Below are 23766 nucleotides of genomic sequence, written 5' to 3' on the forward strand. Positions count from 1 at the left end.
TTCATAGTAAACTTCGCCCTGGCGCCCAAATATCTGCACATTTCATTAGTGAGCACGCGCCATAAATGGGGATCTTCATCGTCGTTACCATTATTATTATTATTATTACGTACGCTTCTGCGCGAGACAAAGACGACGACTCCTATCGGGCAGCTCGTTCTTCGAGAACGGGTCTCTCCGGCTCCGCAGACCTGCAAAGGCCAGCCATCGTCGCCTGCCCCTGGGTCCGCTGCAGCAAAGAACCACCGCAACGTGTCCGAAGCTGTGCAGCAGCAGCAGCGATGACCCTTCCTGTGGCTTTTCATCCCGGTATGGTGGGTGAATCGTTGCGCAGTGAGGTGCAACACTGCTACAAGCTGCGATCACGTGTTCCCCCGCCACCTAACGCCTTCATGCAGTGCACGCCGGAGAAAAAGCGTTCGGTGGCCGCCACGAACGTGAACGAAGACAACGGGCGCCTCTGCAGCCGCCTGGCAAAGCTGTGGCGTCCTCTCCGCGCCGCCGACAAGGAGCCCTTCCAGCGCAAGGTGGCCGAAGCTGCCGCCGTCCGCCGAAGGAAGTACTCGGACTACGCGCACATCCCGCGTGAAGCCAGCCGGCCTATGGAGCAGGAGCGCTTTGCCAAGCAGGTTACCAGCAAGCTGAAGAACGGCAGTTCCTGGGACAAGGAGCAGCAGCCGAGAACTTCCACGGTCGCGGCCCACGGTCGAGGCAGCCCGGAGTTCCAGCAGCAGCCGCATCCGCCGCCATTGCCGCCGACGCCAAAGAGCAAACACCGTGGTACCATCAGTATTGCTCCAGTCGGCGCTTCGGGCGCAGGTCAGAAAACTGTGGCTCGTATGCCGACGGCCACTGTCCCGGCTACGACCAAGGATCTCGAAGGACAAGTGGTGCCTATAAAAGTGGCTGCCTTAAGAGCCTTGGCTGAATTGTTCAAGAGGCAGCCGCAACACTTCCACAATTATGCTGAGCTGACCTTGATCAAGATCTTTGGAACATTCATGCAGCCTGTGAGAGAGGTGACCTGTGCTGCCGAGCTGTGTTCTGTGGAGGCTGCTGCTGGGCTACCCCCCAAACAGACAATGCGGCTACTCCACTCGCTCATCGGGGAGTCGGATGACCATCGCTGTAATCAAGGTCATGTCCCGGCACGTGGAAGTGCATCCAAAAAAGGATAATTGTGGAGCTTCCGCCTCAGATGATGCCTGTTTTGCTGAAGGCATGTGATCACGGCGAAAAATTGTCTACTGAAGGCGGCAGTATTTTGTAGGGTGATGTTGCATGGCGTGGTCGGCTCTGAATTGAAAAACTTGATTCCGGCGTTCTATCTGTCGATGCAAACGACCATTTACCTATTTTTTGCGTCTTGTACTGCTGTGCGAGTCGCGGCGTATCGCAAACGTCGATTCGATCAAGAAAAGTTAACGAATCAACAATAAATACGTTTATATCTGTGGTTATGCGCACTGACTGGTCTGAGGTGATTAGTGACAGTAATGCAGCATCTTATTTTTCTCGCTTTCGCAGAATAATGTTCGATTTCTGTGATCGCGCATTTCCACTCCGCATTTGGAAAAAGCATAAAAAGGCAAGAAAGCCTTGGATATCTTCGGCACTTTATAAGAGCATACAAAAATAAAATGTTATACTTGGAGTTTCTGAAAAAAAGGATGCTGACAAATTCAAAGAATACGAGAAATCTTGAAATAAATTGAATTCCAAAATCAGAAAGGCTAAAGATGCCTGTTATTTGTACAATTTTAACAATATTACTGATCAATATAGATTCTGGAAAGCCGACAATGAGGTTTGGGGTACATGCAGCATTGATAGGTTACCGGAAGAATTCACTATCGACGAAGTAACCTTTTTATAACTGAGCTGCTCGATAGATTATTGAGTACTTCTTATCTTCCGGTTAATTAAAGAACCCCACGACACGAGCTCATGTGATCACTTGATCACATGTATTACGTTCATATACGAGTAAGAGAGATTGCTTTCGCAGAACCTACGCGTGAGGCGGAAATGATGGGAATCATTAACTCCTTGAACAGTAGCAGTGCAGCAGGTCTTGCTGAGTTTAAAGCTGATTCAATTAAAGCGGTTGCTACCATGATTGCTGTCCCGCTCACTCATGTATGCAACTGTTTGCTTCAAGACGGGCTGTTCCCGGATGAGCTCAAATTAGCCCGGATAAGTGTTATTCGCAAGGCAGGTGCGAACAGTGATTTCAACAATTACCGGCTGATATCAGTGCTAGGTATTTTTTCGAAAGTTATTGAACGTGTTTTTTTATTCATCTCTCTGACTATTTAGTGAAATTCAAGTTAATTTCACCATACATTTGGATTCCAAAAAAAAAGAAATCGACCAAATTAGCACTTTTGTATGTTACAGAATGGCTTATAGAAAACACTGAACAAAAATTACTAATAATTGGAATATTCCTGGATCTAAAGAAAGCCTTTGATTCCGTCAAACATTACATCTTACTAAGTAAACTTCCTAGCTAGGGCATACGAGGGCGAGCCTTTGAACTTATGGAAAAGTAACTAAAAGTTCGAAAACTGTGTGACATATCACTCAGCCTTCTGAAACATAGAGCCTACCGAGTGGTCAAAATTACGCTTTACTAAGTTTTTAAAAATCGCCTGTGACTGGTAGCATAATTGTTATCGTTGAGCTAGGTTATTCCAAGAGGCGGACATTAGTATCGCGAGAAATCGAAACACATTTTCAACTAATTACGAAAAATTGACTAATGAACTTCTGAGGTGAATATTTTACGAAACATATCGCAGTTTACGAATTGTATCCGGTGTGGCTGCAAGACGCTACACTTCAAATGAATTTCCAGAATAACACCAGATTCGACCTATTATTTCCCAAAGTGTGGGACGAAATACATTGGCGTTCCAGTTTGTCTCTTTTTGTGCTTCAATGTATAAAACATCATTTTGGTATAAAATTAAGTGGAACAACTGTGCATTTTTACGGCGAGTTTGATTGAGCATATCTCCAAAGTGGTGTCATTCAGGAAATTCATTCCTAGTGGATACGCGTGACAAGTTCACCGGCTACAATTCGTAAATCCCAATATGTGTCGTAAAATAGCTAACTAAGAAGATAATTAGTGAATTTTTGTCATTTAGTTGAATTTGCTTTTTGATTTCTCGTGCTACTAATGTCTGCTTGATCTAATAACCCAGCTCAATGATAGGAAATATGCTATCTGCCACAGGCGATATTTAAAAATTCCGTAAAGCTTAATTTTGAACACCTGGTATATTAACGGGCGTGCCCCATGGTTTGATCTTAGGACCACTGCTTTTTCTTCAGTACATAAATGATATAGCCTCTATCCCACATACACACAAAAATACTCCTATACGCAGCGTTAACTCTCTGAATGGCTAGATACAAATGACTTAGAGTGTAATACAAATAAAACAAAGTACGCCCTTTTTAGAGCTCGTAAAACCATCGCTAAAAATGTTTCTTTATATTTTCGTAATAACGTTGTAGAGCGTATGGATTCTATTAAATTCCTAGGTATTTTTTTCATGAAAACTTGTGAAGGATAACACAAATTACATGAAATTAACACTATGCAGAGTAATAGGAGCATTATGGAAAATAAGAAATCTAATCCCCAGGAAATTCAGAGCAACTCTTTACTTTTCAATGATTCAATCTCCTATTTATTATTGTCTCCTGATATGGGATACCACTACTGCTTCAAATATTGAAAACATTTGTATCGCACAAAGAAGTCATTTAGAGCTATAGAAGGCTTAAAACATACCGTAAGCACACCGTCGTTCCGAGACTGCCACGGAATATTGAGGGTAGACCAGCTTTACAAACCCAAGCTTCCGACCTACATGCATACAGAAATAAAAATGACCGTCATAGTCGGAAAGCTAGTATCGTTAATGGTAATGAATCGGAATTCTGATCTTAGAACAATAAAATGTAGAGTACCAAAACTGAGAGCAAATTACGATGAACAAAGTCTAAATATCAAATACCTATACCGAGAATAAGGATTTTATCAAAATAATTGAACGACACTCCTCAGTAGCTTCTTTTAAAGGTGGTTTGACTGAAGCAATGCTTCTGTAAGGTTACTGAGCGTTGTGTTTTAGACATACCCTTTTATTTTCCTTTTTTTTGCGACAGACGCCATTTTTGGCTTCATTTTTCTTTGTTCCTCATGTTCATTTATTCCTTTGTTTCTCATGTGCAATTGTGCCTGTGTTGCCGCGCGACTTAAGCACTGATGCTTAAGTCATGGATTGATACCACGTTTCTGCCATCATAAGTTTGTCAGAAGCAAAGCCAAACCAAGGGTTGAGGGGAAAAATCTGTTCTTCTTTATTTCGGGTAGACTGCATTAAGGTGGTTAAAAGATAGCCAGCTCTTATTTTTGCCATACAGGCTGCCAACTTCATGTTGTGCAAGATATGATGCATGAATAGCGCTGCCATACATAGCGTCATCATTAGCAGCCTTATTACCCCATATCAGCCATCACCCCGTGGTCGCCACCACTGATGGCATGTCTCCGACGGAAACTTCCAATTATTTTTGCATATAACTTGAAGTCTCCGTAGAAATACCCTGTATAAATAGCCAGCGGACTCGACCCGTTGATCAGGTTTCGACAATCCACGACTGTGCTCACCGCAGACGTTGTGGCTTTGAGTGTAACTTTTTTTTTCTGGACACACGTTCGCACAATAAAGAGTTAGATTCCTGACGGACTTTTTTGGCTCGACCTTGATCTACGCAGTCACCACGATGTGATAATATATGGAGCTGTACAGAAGCAGCTTTAGCGCTAACGTTTGTGAAAATTCCCACTTATTTGGTCTAGACGGTTGCTTTGTCGCAGACGACGAAAAGCACTCGTGAAGTGAACCGCGAGTTGACTTAAAAATCCAGGATGCAGCATCAACATGCCATGCAACATACCACGCGATGTTACATCTTCATCTCTGGGTTTAGGCTAACAAACAGTGTTTACGAAAATGAGAACGAGAAAGCCGTTACTTTCTCCACTTATATGAAGATTCTGACTTCGCCATATAATCTGGTTATTTAAACAGAAAATTTCATTCATGTACATTAGATACCTGGCAGAATCAGTGTTGTCAGGTCCGACGAGGTGGCGTAGCCAAAAGCTAGAGAAGTTGTAGCCCAAATGTAGCCAAACACCAAAAATGAAAAAAATTTCGTAGCCAAATATAGCCATTTTCATGTACGTGCCGCCGTGACAGTCGGCCGTTGACATCAACAGCGACATCATGCTTGCACAGAACTTTTTTGTTGGCTCCGGAAGCTCTTAAGTTCCAGCGAACCGGTGCTGAGGCCGAAATCAGTGTTCTTATTTTATGACATAGTACTAAGTTATTATTTTACTTATTTACAGTAATATTAACTACGAACGCTGCTTTTTAGCTGTCGTGAACGCAAAATAATGTTTAGCATCATCGATCTCTCACGTCATCTCTGCCTACGGCGTAGAAGTTCAGCTGTCCAGCGATCTGCGACGGCGACGTGCTCGGGGCTTCTTTTTTTATGAGCTAAAACAAGTCTTTTGCGCTACGATATTTCGCGTTGCTTGTCTCGTCGTCCTATCTTGTCTTCTCGTTTTTTTTCTGTTTTTTTAATTAGCTTGGCCCGGATTAGCTGGGACACACACTACCTATATGGTTTCGATTTACATCAACCTGGCCGCCATCTTAGGTCTATAGCACGCCAAGCACATGCGTTAAAAAAGTGACAGGCAACAGATGCCACTCACTGTCTGAATTTGTGTAAGCGAAGCTTTTAAATATTGCTGCGCAAAACGGCACACCCGTGTAAGAAGCGCGCAGTCGTTTTCGGCGCCGAGCACGTCCCGAACGTAACTCGCTCGAAATGGTAAAAGCCGCGACGGCGCACAAAGAGCAAAGGTAAACAACAAATTGATAAGAGTGGTAGTGCTGTGAAAAGCGGTTTTTGTCAAAACGCAAATCATGTTGATGTGCTAATAAAGTTTTAGAATAGGGGCCCCAAAAGTTTGGGGCGCCAAATAGCTTTGCGGGTGTTAGCGTTGGGGCATGCAGGAGTGAAGAGTTTTAGAATAGATCGTTTGCGTTGGCGGATAGCGTACGTGTTTCGCTTGCAGCGTCACTACGGTGTCAATGAAAAGCTGCTATGAATAATAAAATAAAATATACCATTCTATGATTAGAGGTAATTTAGACTTTCGTGTTTTCTCGTTTAATTACAATTTAGAACTTATTCTATTAGCAGCAACCAGCTTGTAGCGCTTAGTCTTGAGTAACCAACTTTACGTACCTTCACCCAGCCAAGTAAATCCGTGTTAGGCCTACGAGCGAAGATATCGATAATTGAATTCGGAATCAGTGGCGTCTAATGATTCAATCTTCTTTACACATGTTAGATGAGAAAAAGTGATAACCGCCATCGCGTCTCCTAGCTTACGAACTTCACGCGCTACCACGAATCGAGCCGAGTTTGGTGCCAGGTTAGAGCCGTCACTTCGGTGGGGGCCGCCATGTTTGTTAACGAAAACTTTTGGGGCAGCTTTTGGGGCTCCCGCTAAATTATGGTGGCTACCATACGCTAAATCGATGGAATAGCGTGCCCGACGGAAAACCCAAAACCAGTTTGCGTCTTGCGCAAGCGCAGTGGCTTCGACAGTATTTTTTGGGACCCCAACACGTTTGAGGTCCCTATTCTAAAACTCTCTAATAATTGCTGGGGTTTTACGTGCCAAAACCACAATATGATTGGGAGGCATGACGCAGTGGGCTACTCCGGAAGAATTTTGGCTGCCTCGGGTTCTTTAACGTACACCTAGATCTAGGTACACTGGTGTTCCTGCATTTCGGCTTGATCGAAATGTGGCCGCCATGGCGGGAATGAAACCCGCGTCCTCTAGCCAGCAGTGCGCCACCTCACATGCTAAGCTAACACGGTGGGTGAAGTTCATGAGACGTTCTGCACTGATGTCATCGTGGCAAACATGTTTCGATATTAGGAGAATGAGTATCTGCATCTGTGATGTTATGGGCAAACCATTTAGAAGTTGAAGCACCAGAACCCACCTTTGGCTCGGGCTCTTGCTCCCATTCTTTTTTGTACGTTGTCACATACTTGGCCCACTTCCCCATGTTTGTATTCTCCTCTCTGAGGAGGATCCAATCTTACGTCGAACCTATCGAAATGAATCTCGGATCTAAGCACAAACAAAAATTCATCTAGCAGGAAAAGGAAAAATGGCAGTAAAGCTTCGCGCGAGAAATGTGGAGTAGGTTTGATTTGATTGATTTGATTTGTTTATTTGTTTACATCAGGATGATGCGGGATGGCCCAGGCAAAAGCTGTGCCCGGCGAAAAGTCGAAAGCTGAGCCCGGCGCGATACTTCACCCAGAAGATATGGCCATGAACACACTGGAGCGTGTCATCCACCCGTGCTTCCCTTCTTTCACGTCGGCGCCACGATCGCGCGACGGCCCGACCCTATGTTATTGCTCTCCCTTCCTGAGCATATCCATGTAAGTACAGTGTACTGTGAAAAACCCACTACTCCCAGGTTCATCCCGATGCCTGGGAATCGGGTGCCCAACGGTCAAGCGGGGTGTAAGTTTAAGTGCATCAAAGATCAAAGCCACTAGCTCAGACAAAGGCGCAGAGAGGGAAGGGAGAGGGGGGCGGGGTCATATTGTGCATGCACACACGCACAGCCACGCGGCCGGCTCAGCCAGCTAAAACATAGACTTGGAGATTGGCTTCTACACGATCAGAGCCACCTCTGGAGCGTGGATTAGGGCACCACTTATAGCCTAAACAAAGCCAAGTCACAGATTTTCCGTAGCCCAAATATAGCCACATAGCCAACTCGTCCAACGCGATGCCAAAATTTTTTCCCATAGCCCAATTTGGCTATATGTAGCCAAACCTGGCGACACTGGCCAGAATGTTACGAATAATAAAAATCGACCTGACAAGCAATTATGTCCCTAAGTGGTCTGTCTATGTGTGGGAGGCCATGTCTGAACACAAATTCACTGGCTGCAAATTTTGGAGCTCACATACTGTTACGTCCTACCGGCCCAGGCCTGGCCGGCAGCTACGAGATGAACCTCAGACCAGTATCACAGGCAACAAAAGAAGACCGTTTATTTCAGGCTCGGAAATAGATGTAAACCAAGGGAGAGAAGCAGGAAGAGAGAGAACAGACGCATGCGCAGACGCGTCATCCGGCCAAGACTTGTTATCTGCAGCATTCCTTTCCCCTAGTAGCCGTAGCGTTCCACTGGCTTTCGGATCCTTGTGGACCTATGTAGCTCGGGTACAGGGCTTTCGGAAAGTCGCCAGCCTCGTATTTCGGTGCCTCTCCGGTTATACAAGGCGATTCTTCTGCGGTCGGCAGTTCTCTGCTTGAATATGTGTTCGGTGAACGTTTGCGCATCTGGTCGACATGACGTCGAATGACGCCATCCTCCGTTTCCAGTGACGAGACGGGCTTCACTCGTCGATTTCACCTTGCCGGGTGTTCATTTTTCTCCTAAGCCGTGGTTGCGCACGTAGACGGTCTCTCCAGGGGCGAAGTACCAACTGGCGGAATCAACAGCTTGATTTGTCCGCATCTCGTGGCTCGTTGACGAAAAACACATATCCAGTCTAGTGCGCAGCCGGTAGCCTAGAAGCAGTTGGGATGGTGAAAACCCCGACGCCTGTGGTGAATTTCTGTAGTTGCAAAGAATTCTGGCCAGAGTTCTGCCTAGCTCTTCTCGAGGCATTCTCTTCAATCCATCCGTGATAGTTCTTACGGCACGTTCGGCTAGTTCATTGCAGTGAGGGCGGTAAGGCGGGGTACTAACATGCTCGATTTCATTTTTCTGCACAAATTGAGCAAAATTTAACCCGGTAAATGGCCTCCCATTGTCCGTAACTATGGTGCGGGGTAATACAAAACGGCTGAACAAGGTTCGCATAGAATCTACAGTAGCATTAGCTGTCGCCCGAGATACTGGAATGGCTTCTATCCAGTTGCTGTGTGCATTCACAAATCCTAACACCATATTGATTTCGAAAGGCCCTGCGTAATCTGCATGCAACCGTGACCACTTCTCCCGAGAAATCGGCCAACTGACGGTGTTCCGTGCAGGGGCCATAGGCAAAGCTTGAACACAGTCTCGACAGTCTAAAGCGATTCTATGAATGTCTTGATCTAGACCAGGGCACCAAAAACTAGCCCTCGCCCTTGTCTTCATTGTAGACACACCGTGATGAGACTCATGCACCATCTTCAACAGTTTCTCACGCGCCGCCCTTGGTATCAATACACGATTGCCCCAGAACAACAACCCCTTCTCCGCAGACAGCTCATGTCGCCTTTTCCAATCATCCGCCATTTCTCTGCTGTCCCCTTCAATGACGGAGGGCCATCCTTCAGTCACGTACCTGCATATCGCTTGCATAACACCGTCGGCTGCTGTGAGTGCTTGAAGTTCTTTGCAGGATACCGCTGGCTGGTCCCATTGGTCGATGACAAGCACCATTTCCGTCACATCTTTTTCTGCTTCCGGCTGTTGCAAGAATTGAGGCAAGCGGCTTAGAGCATCCGAGATCAACATCTGTTTGCCAGGTTTACGGATAAGCTTGTATTTGTACGCCCCGGGCAAAAGCGCCCATCGCTGAATTCGGGTGGCGGCCATGAAATAAGTTTGACCGCCTGGTCTGAGAAGACTCAACAACGGACGGTGATCTGTTACGAGTGTGAACTTACATCCTAAAAGGTAGTCGCGGAACCTTGACACTCCGAACACTAGCGCTGACGCTTCTCGCTCAATTTGAGAGTACTTTCTTTCAGCTGAGGTGAGCGTTCGCGACCTGAAACCAATTTGTCTGTCTTCGCCATTTATACGGTGAAAGAGGGTGGGACCGGCACCGTAAGGCGAAGCGTCGTATTCCAACAGCAACTCCAGCTCAGAATCGAAGTACGTTAGCACGGGAGCCGAACACAAAGCAGTTTTTGCCTTTTAAATGCCGCGTCTTCTTTTGCGCTACAAGTCCATTTCGCACCTTTTTCCAGATGACTGAACAAAGGTGCAAGCACCGTGGATAGATTCGGCAACAACTTATTGTATTATTGTAGAAAGTAAGCATTCCCAAAAAGGGTCGCAACTCGACAACATTTCGTGGCAAAGCAGCCAGTCTGATTGCGTCAACGTTCTTCTCCAGCGGGTGCTGTCCTTCAGCATCAATGCGATGGCCAAGATACGTCACGGATGATTCACAAAACCTGCACTTGTCAGAACGAATTTTGTCACTGTTCTCGTGGGAACGCTGCAACACAGCTTGGGGATTGTCCTTTTGAGCGTCGCCACTCTCAGCTATCAACACATCATCTAAATATGCCTGGGTTGCTTTCAGGCCTTGCAGCAATGATTCAATTTTCCGTTCAAATATCGCTGGGGCGGACGCAATGCCAAATGGCAATCGGTTGTAGCAGAACAGCCCTTTTTGTGTGTTTATTATGGCTAATTTCCGTGAGTCTTCATCCAATTCTACCTGATTGTAAGCATCGCGAAGGTCTAAAACACTGAATTTCTTTCCTGCGCCTAAATTTGCGAAAATGTCATCTATGACAGGCAAGGGGTACTGTTCCACATCGTATACTGGGTTTAGTGTCACCTTGAAGTCGCCGCAAATGCGCACTGTTCCATCCTTTTTTAAAACGATAATAATGGGCGTTGCCCATTCGGAATGAGACACTGGAGATATTATGCTTGCCGAGACTAGTCTGTCAAGCTTCTTTCCCTCTTTACTCGAAGTGCAAAAGGAATTTTTCTAGCCTTGAAGAACTTGGGGCTTGATCCGGTCTTAATGTGCAGTCGGGCTGGCGGGCCTTTGATGAGACCAGTACCCTCACTGAAAAGGTCAGCGTTTTGCTGCAGTAGCTTCGGCACATCCGTCAGGGCTTGGCTTGATAATGAAGACTGCTGGTACACGCTAAGCACCTGGATGCGTTCGTCTGCTAACTTTAGCAGTAGGTCCCGGCCGCAACGACTGGGGCCATTGCATGCTTTCTTGAAAGATGTTGTGCTACATGTTATTAGCCCAATAAGTTCGTAGCGCATCCTCCGTCCAGAGGATGTTGCTGCGCTAGTTTTTTATAGCACATGCCTCCAGGCCCTTGTGTTTCAAGGGCTCTGTTTAGGCACTTGTGCTTCTGGCTAATCCTCGCATCTTTAATATTTTGCAAGTCCTATCATTCCTTCGCAATGCATTGTCCATGCCCATAGTACACATAATTAGTCATTGCCATAATCTTATTACGTATATATTTTACGCACTTTACAGCGACTGTTTTTAGCCCCCTTTACAGGCATGGCACTTCTAATGTTCATGTAATTCATTATTCATGTACCACTAACAAGTCATTACCATCGTCTTGGCGCTCTTTGGCCACATCTGGCCCTTGCGCCAATAAAACACAATAATCATCATGGGGCATTGCTGTCTAAAACAGTCAGACTACATTGTACTGTTGTACCTTGATATGAAACTGGCATTGTCAGTACACCGAGGAGCGGAAGCCTTACAAGATAGCATGAAAGCTGGAGCTCTCACCTTTGTATAGCTGCGGCCATGGATGACAATATCTCTCGTAAATGCGTTTAGGAATGAGGCAAACAGGAGGGCCAGTGTCGACATCCATTTTCACTTCGATGCCATTCCACGCGAATGATCTTCTGATTGGTTGTACGAGGGTGCGCTTAGTTGTCAATGACCGATGCGCTGCTATCACTATCTTCAGTTTCCACCGCTTGCGCCGTTACTGCAAGCATTCTGCTTGTTTTTTCGTTTACCGCACACATTCTGGCTAAATGCCCTGGCCGTGCACATTTGAAGCATCTACTCGTGATTAGTCGACACGCCTTCGTCACGTGACGTTGATTCCCACAACATTTGCATTGTTGCAAGCCCGGCGACTTTGTACGCGACTTTGTTGATTCTTCAGCTATAGCAGTCTCGCCTCTTCCGTTTCCGTAGCAATTCCTTGCGAATCGCGTTCAGCGCTCTCCGCGGCAAGGGCAAGAGCCTCGGCTTCTTGCAGATTCAGGTCTTTCTTTGCTAGCAGCTCCTTCTGCACATTCTTCGACCTGACACCGCACAAATACGGTCTCTAATCATTCTGTCCAGCATCGTAGAGAAATTGCAATTCTGTGCCATCTGCGTATAGCCACTATGAATGCATGCACTGATTCTCCTTCTTGCTGACATCGATGAAAGAACTTGAAGCTTTGAGAAATTTCATTCGGCACCGGGTCGTAGTAGCTGTTTAAAACTGCACAACTTCTTCGTAGGTCAGGGCGTTAGGCTTCTGTGGCGCTACTTTCCCGGTCAAAATTTCTATTGTCTTTGTTCCAAGCGCAGCTACCAGCAGGGCTCTTTCTTTAGCATCATCCTTCACATCATTCGCTTCAAAGTAAGCTTCAATCTTGACTAAGTGCGCCTGCCACTTATCTTTTTCGTCTTCGAATTCCGGCAGCCTATGGGCCATGGCCGTGGTATGTCCAGGTTCTGCCGGGCCGTCGTGTGTAGGCCTATGCTGGTCTCCTGCAGCAGCAGAATCCTCGTCGCCACTGTTACGTCCTACCTGCTCCTGGCCGGCAGCTACGAGATGAACCTGAGACCAGTGTCGCAGGCACCAAAAGAACACCGTTTATTTCCGGCTCGGAAATATATGTAAACTAAGGGAGAGAAGCAGGAAGAGAGAGAGAAAACAGGCGCATGCGCAGAGGCGTCTTCCGGCCCAGACTTGTTATCTGTAGCACATACAATTATTGCAGTCCACCTAAATGTTAACCCCACACCACCGGTCAAAGATAGTTTGTGCTAGATTAATCTCCGATTGACAAAGCCTACCTTGCATACATAAAAGTGCTCGGTGATGAAATTATCTTTATAAACAACGCCTTTACGGCAGTGTACAAGCTCGATAGCATGCGTTACATACACCCGCCAGGTACTAAAGAAAAGTTTGCAGATCGAAAAAGTACATGGAAACGAAGAAAGAGTACACAAGACAGAGCGTCAACTTCCTACAGCACTTTATTACAGGAAACAGCGACTTGTACAACTCGGCGACGATATGTTACATGTATGCATGGCTTTCCAAGAAATTCGTCCTATATATAGCTCAGAAACACAAAATGGGTGTACACACAATCTGACATAAGTTTGAAAATCGTATCGGCCATGTTCATTAATTCTGCCTGTAAGTATGTTACTTTTTACTTACAATGGTAAATGCATTAAAGGGCACAGGCTTCCATCTTGCTACATTTACTGCAATGTCATGCACGTTTTATTGCGCGCTAGTAGTTTTTTTAAAGTTATTTCCGTGTTAGGCTATCGTGCATTTTGGCAAGAGAGAGAGAAAAGGTAAAGGAAGGACAGGGAGGGTAGCCAGAGATTATCTCCAGTTGGCTACCTTGTACCGGGGGAGGGGTAAAGGGATTCGACAGGAGAGAGAGAGAAAGAGTAAGTATAATAAAAGGGGGGAAAATGAAAGAAAAGAAAATGACACACAAAACAGAATTGTTTCTGTGGGCACTGTCACGCAGTCTGCGAAGGCGTTCTAGTGTTGCATAGTGTCAACGTCCCATCGTACGTCACACAGTGTAGAGTCACAATTTGTCACTGAGTCAGGTGTGTTTTAAGTAACGCAGCAGTGCCTTCAGGGGCGCTCCTGCTGTTCGTGTAGGACAGTTTCAAGGCTGTTGATTTGCGTTATTGGACGTTTGTCCGGATGGTCCATCGTGGTTGAGAGAGCTGCTCTCTGCGAGTCGAAACGAGGGCACTCACAACGGCACGCGCGCGGCTCCAATAGGTGGCGTCAAAATCCGATAACAGAAATCTATCAAAGTAACAAAAACCGATATCTAAGGTCTTTTGGTAAATGCATGTGCCGGAAGTGATTGCGGAGCGCGAAACACGCCATTGAGGCCATGTTTCGGGCACCACATATAGTTAGTACGCAATCTTTTTCCCGACTACAGTGCATAGTATCACGTGAGAATCATTTTAGTGCAAGCTGAAAAGATTTGGGCAGTTTAGGCATACCGACTGCCCAAAGAGAGAGAGAGAAAAAGGTAAAGGAAAGACAGGGAGGTTAACCAGAGGTTGTCTCCGGTTGGCTACCCTGTACCGGGGGAGGGGTAAAGGGATGCGAAAGGAGAGAGATAGAAAATAAGTGAAAAGAAAGAATAAGCAAAAAAGGAAGGAAAGAAAAGAAAATCACACACGCACACAAAGCAGAACTGTTTCTGTGGGCACTGTCATGAAGTCCGCGAAGGCGTTCTCGTGTTGCATAGTGTGAACTTTCCGTCCTACGTAACACAATGCAGAGTCACAATTTGACACTGAGTCCGGTGTCTTTCAAGTAACGCAGCAGTGCCTTCAGGGCGGCTCGCGCCATTGTTTGTGTAGGCCAGTTTCCAAGGATGTTCTTCTCTGTTATTGGGCGTTTGTCCATTTGATCTATCGTCGCTGAGAGAGCTGCTCTCTGCGGGTTGACACGAGGGCACTCACAACGAAGGTGTGCGATTGTTTCGTTGCACCCGCAGGATTCACAAAGTGGGCTATTGGCCATTCCGATACGAAAGGAGTACGCACTTGAAAATGCTACTCCAAGCCATAGACGGATTAGAAGTGTGCAGTCCCGTCGTGGAAGGTTCAATGGAATACGAAGCTGTAAATTAGGGTCCAGGGCATGAAGGCGTGCACTTGTGAAATCGGAGGAATTCCATTGCATCAATGTTAGCTCACGCGCAAGCGCGGAAAGTTTTTTCGCTGCGTCGGCTCTCGAAAGAGGAATGGCAACGCAGTTGACACCGTCATGGGCAGATCGGGCCGCTGCGTCCGCTCGATCATTGCCATGTATGCCACAGTGACTAGGCAACCACTGATATATTATATTGTGCCCTTCATCAACTATGCAATGGTGTACTTGTCTTATCTCTGCGACGAGCTGCTCATGTGATCCATGGCGCAGTACTGAGAGTAGACTCTGGAGGGCTGCCTTGGAGTCACAGAAGATTGACCATGGATGGGGTGGTTCCTCCAGAATGAAATGAAGAGCCGCACGGAGGGCTACCAGTTCATCAGCTGTCGTTGATGAGACATGTGACGTCTTTAAATGCATCTTGACGGATCTTGCTGGAATCACCACTGCGGCAGCTGAACTTGTAGGTGTGACTGAGCCATCGACATAAACATGTACGCGGCCACTGTGAACCTCATGTAAAAGTCCTAACGTGGCCTGTTTCAGGGCAGATGACGGCATGTGAGCTTTCTTCGTGATTCCTGGGATGGTGAGGCGTATGTCAGGTTTGTGCAGGCACCATAACGGTGAGGATGGTCTTGCTGCAGGCATGTAGTTCGATGGCAACGAGGTATGATTGGCTGCAATTATACGACTGAAAGTTGTGTGCGGCCTTTCTGTAAGTAAAGATGCAAGATGGTGGGAAGGTAGTCGGGCAACGTGCCGAATATGCGCCCTGAGGGCGTCGGTGGCTAAGTACGTTGATATTGGGTGGTCCGGCGCTATGACAATCGTTGCCGCCGTAGACGCACACTTCGGAAGACCGAGACACGTCCTTAGGGCTTGAGCTTGTAGTCCCTGCCCGACTGCCCAAAGCACTGATGACACCTATGCTCTTCCTCGCAATGCACTTACATCTGCTCTTTCGATAAAAAAAAGCATAAAAAGCCAATTACAGTTTCATTGACTCAGTACGTGCTGCTTTTCAAGCAGACATCGAAGCAATCCTGGTATACGCGGGTGCATGCATAGGTCTTGTATGATGGCGGTCCTCGTATGCATTGCACACGTTGAGAATATTGCGAACAGATCATTTATTTTTGCGGTGCTCAAGTACAAAGACACAGACTCGAAAATACAGCGCTATGTCACGTTTCCTTCACTGCGTAAGCGTTCTAGAGCGATTTATCCCCAACTAGCCCATCAGGCGCCTGTACTTGAAAGACATGAGTGAAGGAGTACTGTGACCTTGTGCATAATTACATTTCACATGCCTAATCGAAAAGTGCACTGTCATCTGAAGCGGACGGCATAGTTGAAGGTGCACTTCCCACTCTTCGGCTACCTGTGTCTTTCGCTTTCGAAAGTTATCTTTGCCGCTGGAAACAGTGCAGAGCTCGCCCGCTAAACTTAAGGCACCTGAGACCACATAATTCGCCCACGAAGCACGCCGTGGTTCACCACCCGAAATTCCACACGGTTCATTTACCCCACCACACACCACAATAAGTGAGGAGTGCCATATTTCAAATCGCTGCAGCGCTTAATGGAACTGAAAATTCATTTTCTTTGGCAGAGTTTCTCAGCTGGGCTCGTTAACTCGCCGTTTACAAAGTCGACAGACGCGCTAGGCCAACGCGTAATGTAAACAACATCGGCGGTAGGCAAGTGCTTATTATCGAGACTAAGGACTTCGAAAGCATGTTTCCAGTCGTTTCGAGCACGAGAAAATATACATACAAGAAGCACGGGCGTTGCCGCTATCATTATTTGGTGCACTATTTTCGCTGACGATCGTATTGAGCCCGCCTATATATATAATGGCAGTCGGCAGGCCTTTAGGCGCCCGTTCCTGCGTTGAGCGTCGGCGTGCCTCGGCGACGTAACGGAGCGAACGAACACAGCGAGTGATGAAAGAGCGAAAGCCGTGCGCAGCGGGGGATAGCGGGGGAAAGACAGCGATAACGAAGAGAGTGCGAGGATGAAACGGGGGAAGCCACCTTGAAACACCACCAGTTGGCGCTCACGTCCGCGCATCCGCGGAAGCGGTGGTGCCGGGCGAGGCAGGGGAAGTAAGAAGAACCAGAAAGCTCGCCTTCTCGCATAGCGTTCGCGGTGTTTCCCGGTAAATATTACGGTGGCATAAGCTGCAGTTGCCGAGAACCGGCGACTGTGTGACCGGTCTATATGGTATAGCGTCGCGGCTCTGCCAGTCGGTGCGGTGATCGGTGCGATGCCTCAATGTCTCGCGAAATGAAGACACGTATAGTGCTAAGCTCAAATTTCGCAGTTTCGTAATCGTCAGTGATTTTTAAAGAAACAAGTCCGTGCAAATTTGTGTAGCTTCACACAACTTCTCGGTTCATAATTTATTCCACTGAATTTAATTTAAGTGAATCGCGGAAATTCATTACTGTTTTGTTTTTTATTCTCTTCATAAATAAGTATTTAATACCTTTGTTTCAGTTAGTCAGACTGCCCACTTATGTACTACACTCGTTTCTCCTGTCTTTCGTACAGTCCTGCTTTTTTTCGTTTCTCTTCTTAGAATAACATTTTAAATAATTCATCTTAATATTTGCACATTTCCTATGTAAGTACACGCCATAAGTGGGGATCTTCATCGTCGTTACCATCATCATAATCATTCCTATTACGTACGCTCCTGCACGAGACAAAGAGGACGACGACTCCTTTCTGGGCAGCTCGTTCTTCGACAACGCCTGATTCCTGGACGCTGTCGGCTCCGCAGAGTGAAGTCGCAGCAAAGGCCAGCCATCGTCGGTGGCCCAGGCTCCACTTCAGCCAAGCACCGCCATTACGTGCCTACGAAGCATTCAGTGCCTGTTCATACAGGCTGCGCACCAGCAACAGAAGCAGTGATGGCAGTTTTCGATGAGGCCTCGCATCCCGGCGTGGCGGGTGCATCGTTGAGCACCCAGGTGCAACACTGCTACCAGCGGCGATCGCACGCTCCCCCACCGCCAGTGCATCGATGCCGTTCGCACAGGAAAAGAGGCGTTGGGTGGCCGCCATGAAAGCGAACGAAAACAACCGGCGTGTTAGCAGCCGCCTGGCAAAGGTGTGGCGTCCTCTACGCGCCGCGGACAAGGAGCCCCTCCAGCGCAAGGTAGCCGAAGCAGTCGCCGTCCACCGATGGAAATACCCGGACTACACGAACCACCCGCGTGAGGCCCACCGGCGCAAGGAGCAGGAACGCGTTGCCAAGCTGGTTACCAGCAAGCTGAAGAATGACAGTTCCTGGGACAAGGAGCAGCAGCCGACAACTTGCATGGTCGCGGCCCACGGTCGAGGCGGCCCGAAGTTCCAGCAGCAGCAGCATCCGCCACCACTGCGGCCGACGCCAAGAAGCACACACAGTGCTACCATGAGCGCTGCTCGAGTCAGCGCTTCGGGCGCCGGTCAGGGAACGGAGGCTTGTATGCCGACGCCCACTGTCCCGGCCACGACCAAGGATCCCGAAGAACAAGTGGTGCCTGTAAATGTGGCTGCTTGAAGACCCTTGGTTGAATTGTGGAAGAGGCAGCCGCAACACTTCCGCAATTATGCCGAGATCTTCGGAACATCCAAGCAGCCTGAGAGAGGGTGAGCCGTGCGGCCGAGCTGTGTTCTTTGGAGGCAGCTGCTGCACTACCCCCCGTGAAAACAATGCGGCTCGTGCACTTGCTCATCGGGGAGTCGGATGACCAAGACGTTGTCATCGCTGCAATCAAGGTCATGGCCCCGACTCGTTGAAGTGCATCCTAAAAGAATAATTGTGCAGCTGCTACCTTAGATGATGGCTGTTTTGCTGAAGGCATATGATCACAGCGAAAGTTCTGTACGGAAGGATGCAGCATTTTGTATGGTGACGCTGCATGTCGTGGTCGGCTCTGAATTGATGAAGCCACACTTTGCTTCCCTTATGGGATTCAAGAGGGCACAGGGCAACAGCAGCGGAAGCACACCTGGCTATCCCCTTAAATACAGAATCTTCCTCCAGATACCACTAAAGTGGGGGGCCCAAGCAGCACCTCCCGAGCCAATGCTTCCCTTTGAGCTCCCACTATATGCTTCGCTGCTGCTATGCTAATAACTGTGGCCCCGTGCTTTAGTTCTTGAAGCAACTAAAATACGTACCTCTTAGTAAAAAGTAATGGTTTATTATGTAATAAAAAAGTATTCTACGCTTAGCGCACGAGAGTCACTGTTAAAGTAGTGCTCACATAAAAGATTCAATATTTACGAGTTCGTAAGAATATAATATTCAAATGAAGCTAATTACCTTCCTGTCTGTAATGAAATGCGGTACTGCTGTCAAAACAGATGACAGTCTGGCGGGACATGACCATGGAGAAAACATTTTCATTAAAAAGAATCACGGAGAAACGCCTGTGGGAGTTACCTAAAGTATGCGTAAGCATTTGCTACTTAATTAAGCGGGCGTTTCCTCGTGGTGTGATGCTGTGTTTGGTATAATGACGAGAAACGCCGCGAAAGTCCTACAGACAAACGCAGAAACGTGGTTGCAACGCCGCGATGTTACTTATACCAGGATAAGACGACGGCACCATGCAGCGTCGGGCCGCATGAGCTTCTTTCTTCTTCTGTTGTTGCTGTAGCTCTTGGTTACCATCATCATCATCTATCATCATATTCATCACCTTTTCATGAATCCTGTTGCTGTGTTTCTCGCTCATCCCAGGTGCCTCCTTGAGTTCTTTCTGTCGTAAGCTAAACTTCCGCTGACGCTCTGCATCATAGCTACGGTTGCGAAACACGATAAACGTGTGGTTTTGCGCCGCCCTGTGAGAACAGATGGGCCGGCAAATTTTTTGTCGCCTGTTTTTCTTTCAAGAAAGTGACCATCCGTTTTTGCGTGAAATGTTGCAGCTCCACTTAGTTCATTATCTTCCTAATATAGTGGTATCACCAAATGCCAAAGATGTCCCACAGGCTCCTTGGGGCTTTCTCGAGGAGGTCATTGACTCATGTCTTTTTTTGAACATTAGATTCACACGGGAGTACATTTTCGCTACGAGTCGAAAAGCTATTTCTGCTGCACTGGCGGAGTTGATTTTCCCAGATTCTTTGTATTGTGCACCTTACTTAATTCGTCCTTCGGAAACACTTCCTGTTAGAACCTGGTTGAACTCAAGGGCATGCTTTGTGCCGTTTTGCACCAGCTGTCGACTCTGTAGACGTGCTGAAACCATACATCACTCTTCGTTAGATTGCACGGATGCTATATTTTTGGGGGACATTCTTCCACGTACGCTGAAAAAGGACATTGACATCAGTGGCAGGCCTCCATATGAAATGTTCATAGCACTGCGTTTTACACAACCCATGGAGATGTAGACTGTGTCATCGTCATGTCCAAAGAGCGCGATCTACAAGATCCTTCTATCGTGTAAGTGCATCTTATATGAGAAGTGTGTACGCTGCGCTTGACTGGATACACTTGTTGGGTGTATGTGTGTGTTTGCCTGAGTTCTGAGTGTGTGTAGCTATGTCCACTCTATTATATTGTCAGTTTTGTTCTCCATGTAATGAAGAAAGAAAAGGAAAAAGGATGGGTAGCGCAGTGATTAAGGATACCTGTATTTCGAATGGAAAATAGTCGCCCTGTTCGAAGCTCACGGCAACAGGTTCTTTGATGGTTTATTATTTATTGTTTTTATTTTATTTTAATAACTTGATTCCTGTCAGTTAATTAAATTTCGTTATCATTGATGAATACAATATGTTCTTTACTGCAGTGAAAAGCGTCACGCTCAGCGACAATATTTCCTCCTTAGCCGGTTCGACATAGAAATGCTTAGTGCTTTTAAAAATTGCCGCAGATCTCACACGCACAGGGGGAAGCTATGTTGCGCGAAGCATTTTGCTGGTTCCTGGCTTCCAGAATTGTTTGTGGTGCCCGCAATGCGAATTCCAGGGTGGAGCAAACGGTGTTCTTCGCAAATGGAGTAGTGGTGTACTTGACGAGCAGTGGGCACGATGACAACCACGGTTGTAGTCGTACGTATCACAAGGAGAGCTTGAGTTCTGCGTCGGCCGTTCGATGCGAGCCTACGAAAGGGCGATTGTTGGGTTCTACATAAGCAGCGGAAGAAAGCAAATGAGAGAAATTCAGAATCGCACGTCATCAGCGACAGCGTGGTATACAATCGCGCGTACTTATGGCTATTTCATGTGGAATGCGTTAAAACGATGACGACATTCTACTTCAGCGAAGAAATGTTAAAACTTTATTACCTTGCAGAATCTTTAAGTCCGTTCAACGTCGCGAAGTTTGTACACAACGTCAGATGCTCGTAGGATATTACTGTATAATGTGGGCTGGTGCCGGCTGTAGTGCAGTGTGAGACGGCGCCTCAAAGCGCGAGCTGTCACGAGGAAAGACGATGACAAAGTGGCACGGGGTGCATGTGCCGAGTGCTTCAAAGAGATGGCCGGCTTTGGAACGCTGAAAACACGCGTGTTATCTTGGCTTTGAGGAAAGAAAAAACAAAGAAAAAGATCGTGGCCATATATAGATGCAGCACCCTGCTGGCTGTGCTCGACGGCAGAGGTTCGATTCCCACGACGGTCCCACATTATTTCATTTTTCTTAATGGGAGGCGAGATAGGAACGTATACATATCGCAAAATGCCAAAAGTGAGTCAAAGAATGCTTCGCATTACAGTGACGTCGTTCCAAGTCGCTTAACTTGATGAAGCCTTTCTAACGCGTACATCTCTATCGCCGTCACTGATATCTTGCAAACTTGTATTTGCAACATTAAAAAATTCGTCGACGATTACGTTACTCGCTGATGCAAAATTTGAGCGCAGCTCGATCAGTGTTTTCATTTCGCGATATATTGGCTGGCGCGGACAATCTATCTCGTGCGGCACCTTGCAAACGGAGCGCATTGTGGCGCGACGGCCTCTCTAATCTGGAGATCGCGTGTTTCAGCGCGTGGGTGACGCGTGGGCGCGATTCACAGCAGCCGCCGACAGACCTCCCAGACGACGCGCGCCATTTCGCCATACACTCTTCCACTTTCCGCCTCATGGTTCCGCTGCACCCTTTTCCAATGTATCAAGAAAACGTTGCTGATCCGTAGAAGAGGCTGCTGTGAATATGTGAGCCCAGTATTATTCAACTCCATGCAGCAGATAATTTGCAATCTCGTGACAAACACAGTGAAAGGTCGCTTGCAGTCTCCTTCCCAATCTCGTCAGCAGCTACGTCGGAAGCAACACCGCTGCCAATCATCCGGCATTCGCGGATTTCGCAATCGCGAGAACACTGTCTGAAGCACTATTGTTGCTAACTTTGAATGAAAGAAATTCGAAATATACGTGTCGTTGCTCTCAAAAAGACGAGAAAAGTGTCTAATTTTTGCACTTTCCGTTGACACACGCAAATGCGCGTAGCTGTTTCTGCTTCCAAATCAAGTTCTGTTTCTGCTTCCAAATCAGATTCCAAATCAAGTTAGTTGAAGTGCGAAGACCGTGGAGCACGGCCTGTGGCCGGAAAGATGGGCTCGTGCAGTTATCCCGCTAGGGCACACCAGGGTAGGGTGGCTAACCAGGGCGGTGCCGTTTGGAGCAGTGTAGCGGGAGAAGTTCGAGAGAAGGAAAAATGCGAAAAGGTAACTTTGAGTGCAACATTGGAAAGTACGGAGAAGCAAGTGGCGTGATATTTTGTCGCGTCTGAAAGTGTAACAACGTGCGGTATTCAATCGGACAATATACAAAAGTGCTCGCAGTGTGTTTAGATGCGTGACATGAAGCCCCTGAAAAGGAAACCTATATTTTTCGGGGGCTTTCAACTGACAGGTTTATGCGGATGGTGCGGTTACCACTTGTTCATTCACTTAGGAGTACACCTTGTCGACGAAGTGCTTTATAGAAGATTTAAAGCAGCATAACGTTTGTAGCGCCAAAAACCACTCACGCGAGCAAGCAGGGCCGGACGCGAGTGCGTTTGCATGCAAACACACTCAGTGTTGACGCTCCAGAAGACAGTACCACTGCGCTGGCAATGGACATCCGGGTAAGAAATAGCTTAGAAATCGCAGGTTTTCAAACGTGACGCACTACTTTTTTAGAAGGTCGAGCAAGCACTATTTTGATTGTCCATTCGATTTCGCGTTGTACTTGTTCGGTACATGGGGTCGCCTTTGGTGTTCTCGACGCCTTGCGCAAACGGCTTGTTAAATAGTAGCAGTTTCACCCGAAAGGCAAAACATCGATTACGAGAGCAAATTAGTAGACACCTGTACGAAGTAAGGATAGTAGTTTTGTCGGCTGTATAATGTTGTAAATATTCGCGTGCTAACTAAATAAAGAAGCACAGTGTCACGCCTGCGCAGGTAAACATGAACACATCTCGCTCGATGACCGCGGAAACTCTTCAAAACGCCGGAGTGAGAGAGCGCGCCAGCAGCAGCGGGCAAATTGACCTTGGCACTGTCTCTAGTCTCGCTTGCACGCGATATCAACGTCGAAAGCACAGCGCATACAAAGCTACTGGCACTCGGCGCATGTATTCTGTACCCATCGCAGATCGCTTTCGAGTGGATATGGCGCCCGCGCGGCAGCTCCGTCAGCAGCAGCCTAAAGAGCAGAACGCACTAACCCCCCCACCGTCTCCGTCGCCTCTTCTCTGTGCCTCGCGAGCGAACAACGACCGCGCGGTTCCCGGCCGCCTTCTTCTATAGCGTGCGTGAGATTAAGCTGCGGTTTCGGGCTCACCCTCGCACACACTAAGTACTGCGCACGGCGACGGTTTTATCGCCGTTGGACTTTATACGGAACCTCACGGCGATGATCACGATGACGGTGACGGCAAAAATGCGCTTGGAGTGTCCATAGAATAACTATCGCAATAAAACTATGACAACGTAAAGTG

At 47.3% G+C, this 23766-nt stretch overlaps 2 protein-coding genes across 2 annotated transcripts; both read left to right on the plus strand.

Annotated features, from left to right (window-relative positions):
• The first annotated feature begins 311 nt into the window (after nucleotides 1-311).
• LOC119448758 (transcription factor SOX-7-like) lies at nucleotides 312-1178 on the plus strand. The gene has a single exon (XM_037711982.1). It carries the CDS (start codon nucleotides 312-314, stop codon nucleotides 1176-1178), a length of 867 nt encoding a protein of 288 aa, XP_037567910.1.
• Nucleotides 1179-17853: 16675 nt separating this feature from the next.
• LOC119448769 (transcription factor Sox-7-like) lies at nucleotides 17854-18375 on the plus strand. Its single transcript, XM_037711992.1, has one exon. The coding sequence runs from the start codon at nucleotides 17854-17856 to the stop codon at nucleotides 18373-18375; it is 522 nt and encodes a 173-aa protein (XP_037567920.1).
• Nucleotides 18376-23766: the final 5391 nt, after the last annotated feature.

Source organism: Dermacentor silvarum, chromosome 1 (assembly GCF_013339745.2).
Source record: "Dermacentor silvarum isolate Dsil-2018 chromosome 1, BIME_Dsil_1.4, whole genome shotgun sequence".
NCBI classification, from domain to species: domain Eukaryota; kingdom Metazoa; phylum Arthropoda; class Arachnida; order Ixodida; family Ixodidae; genus Dermacentor; species Dermacentor silvarum.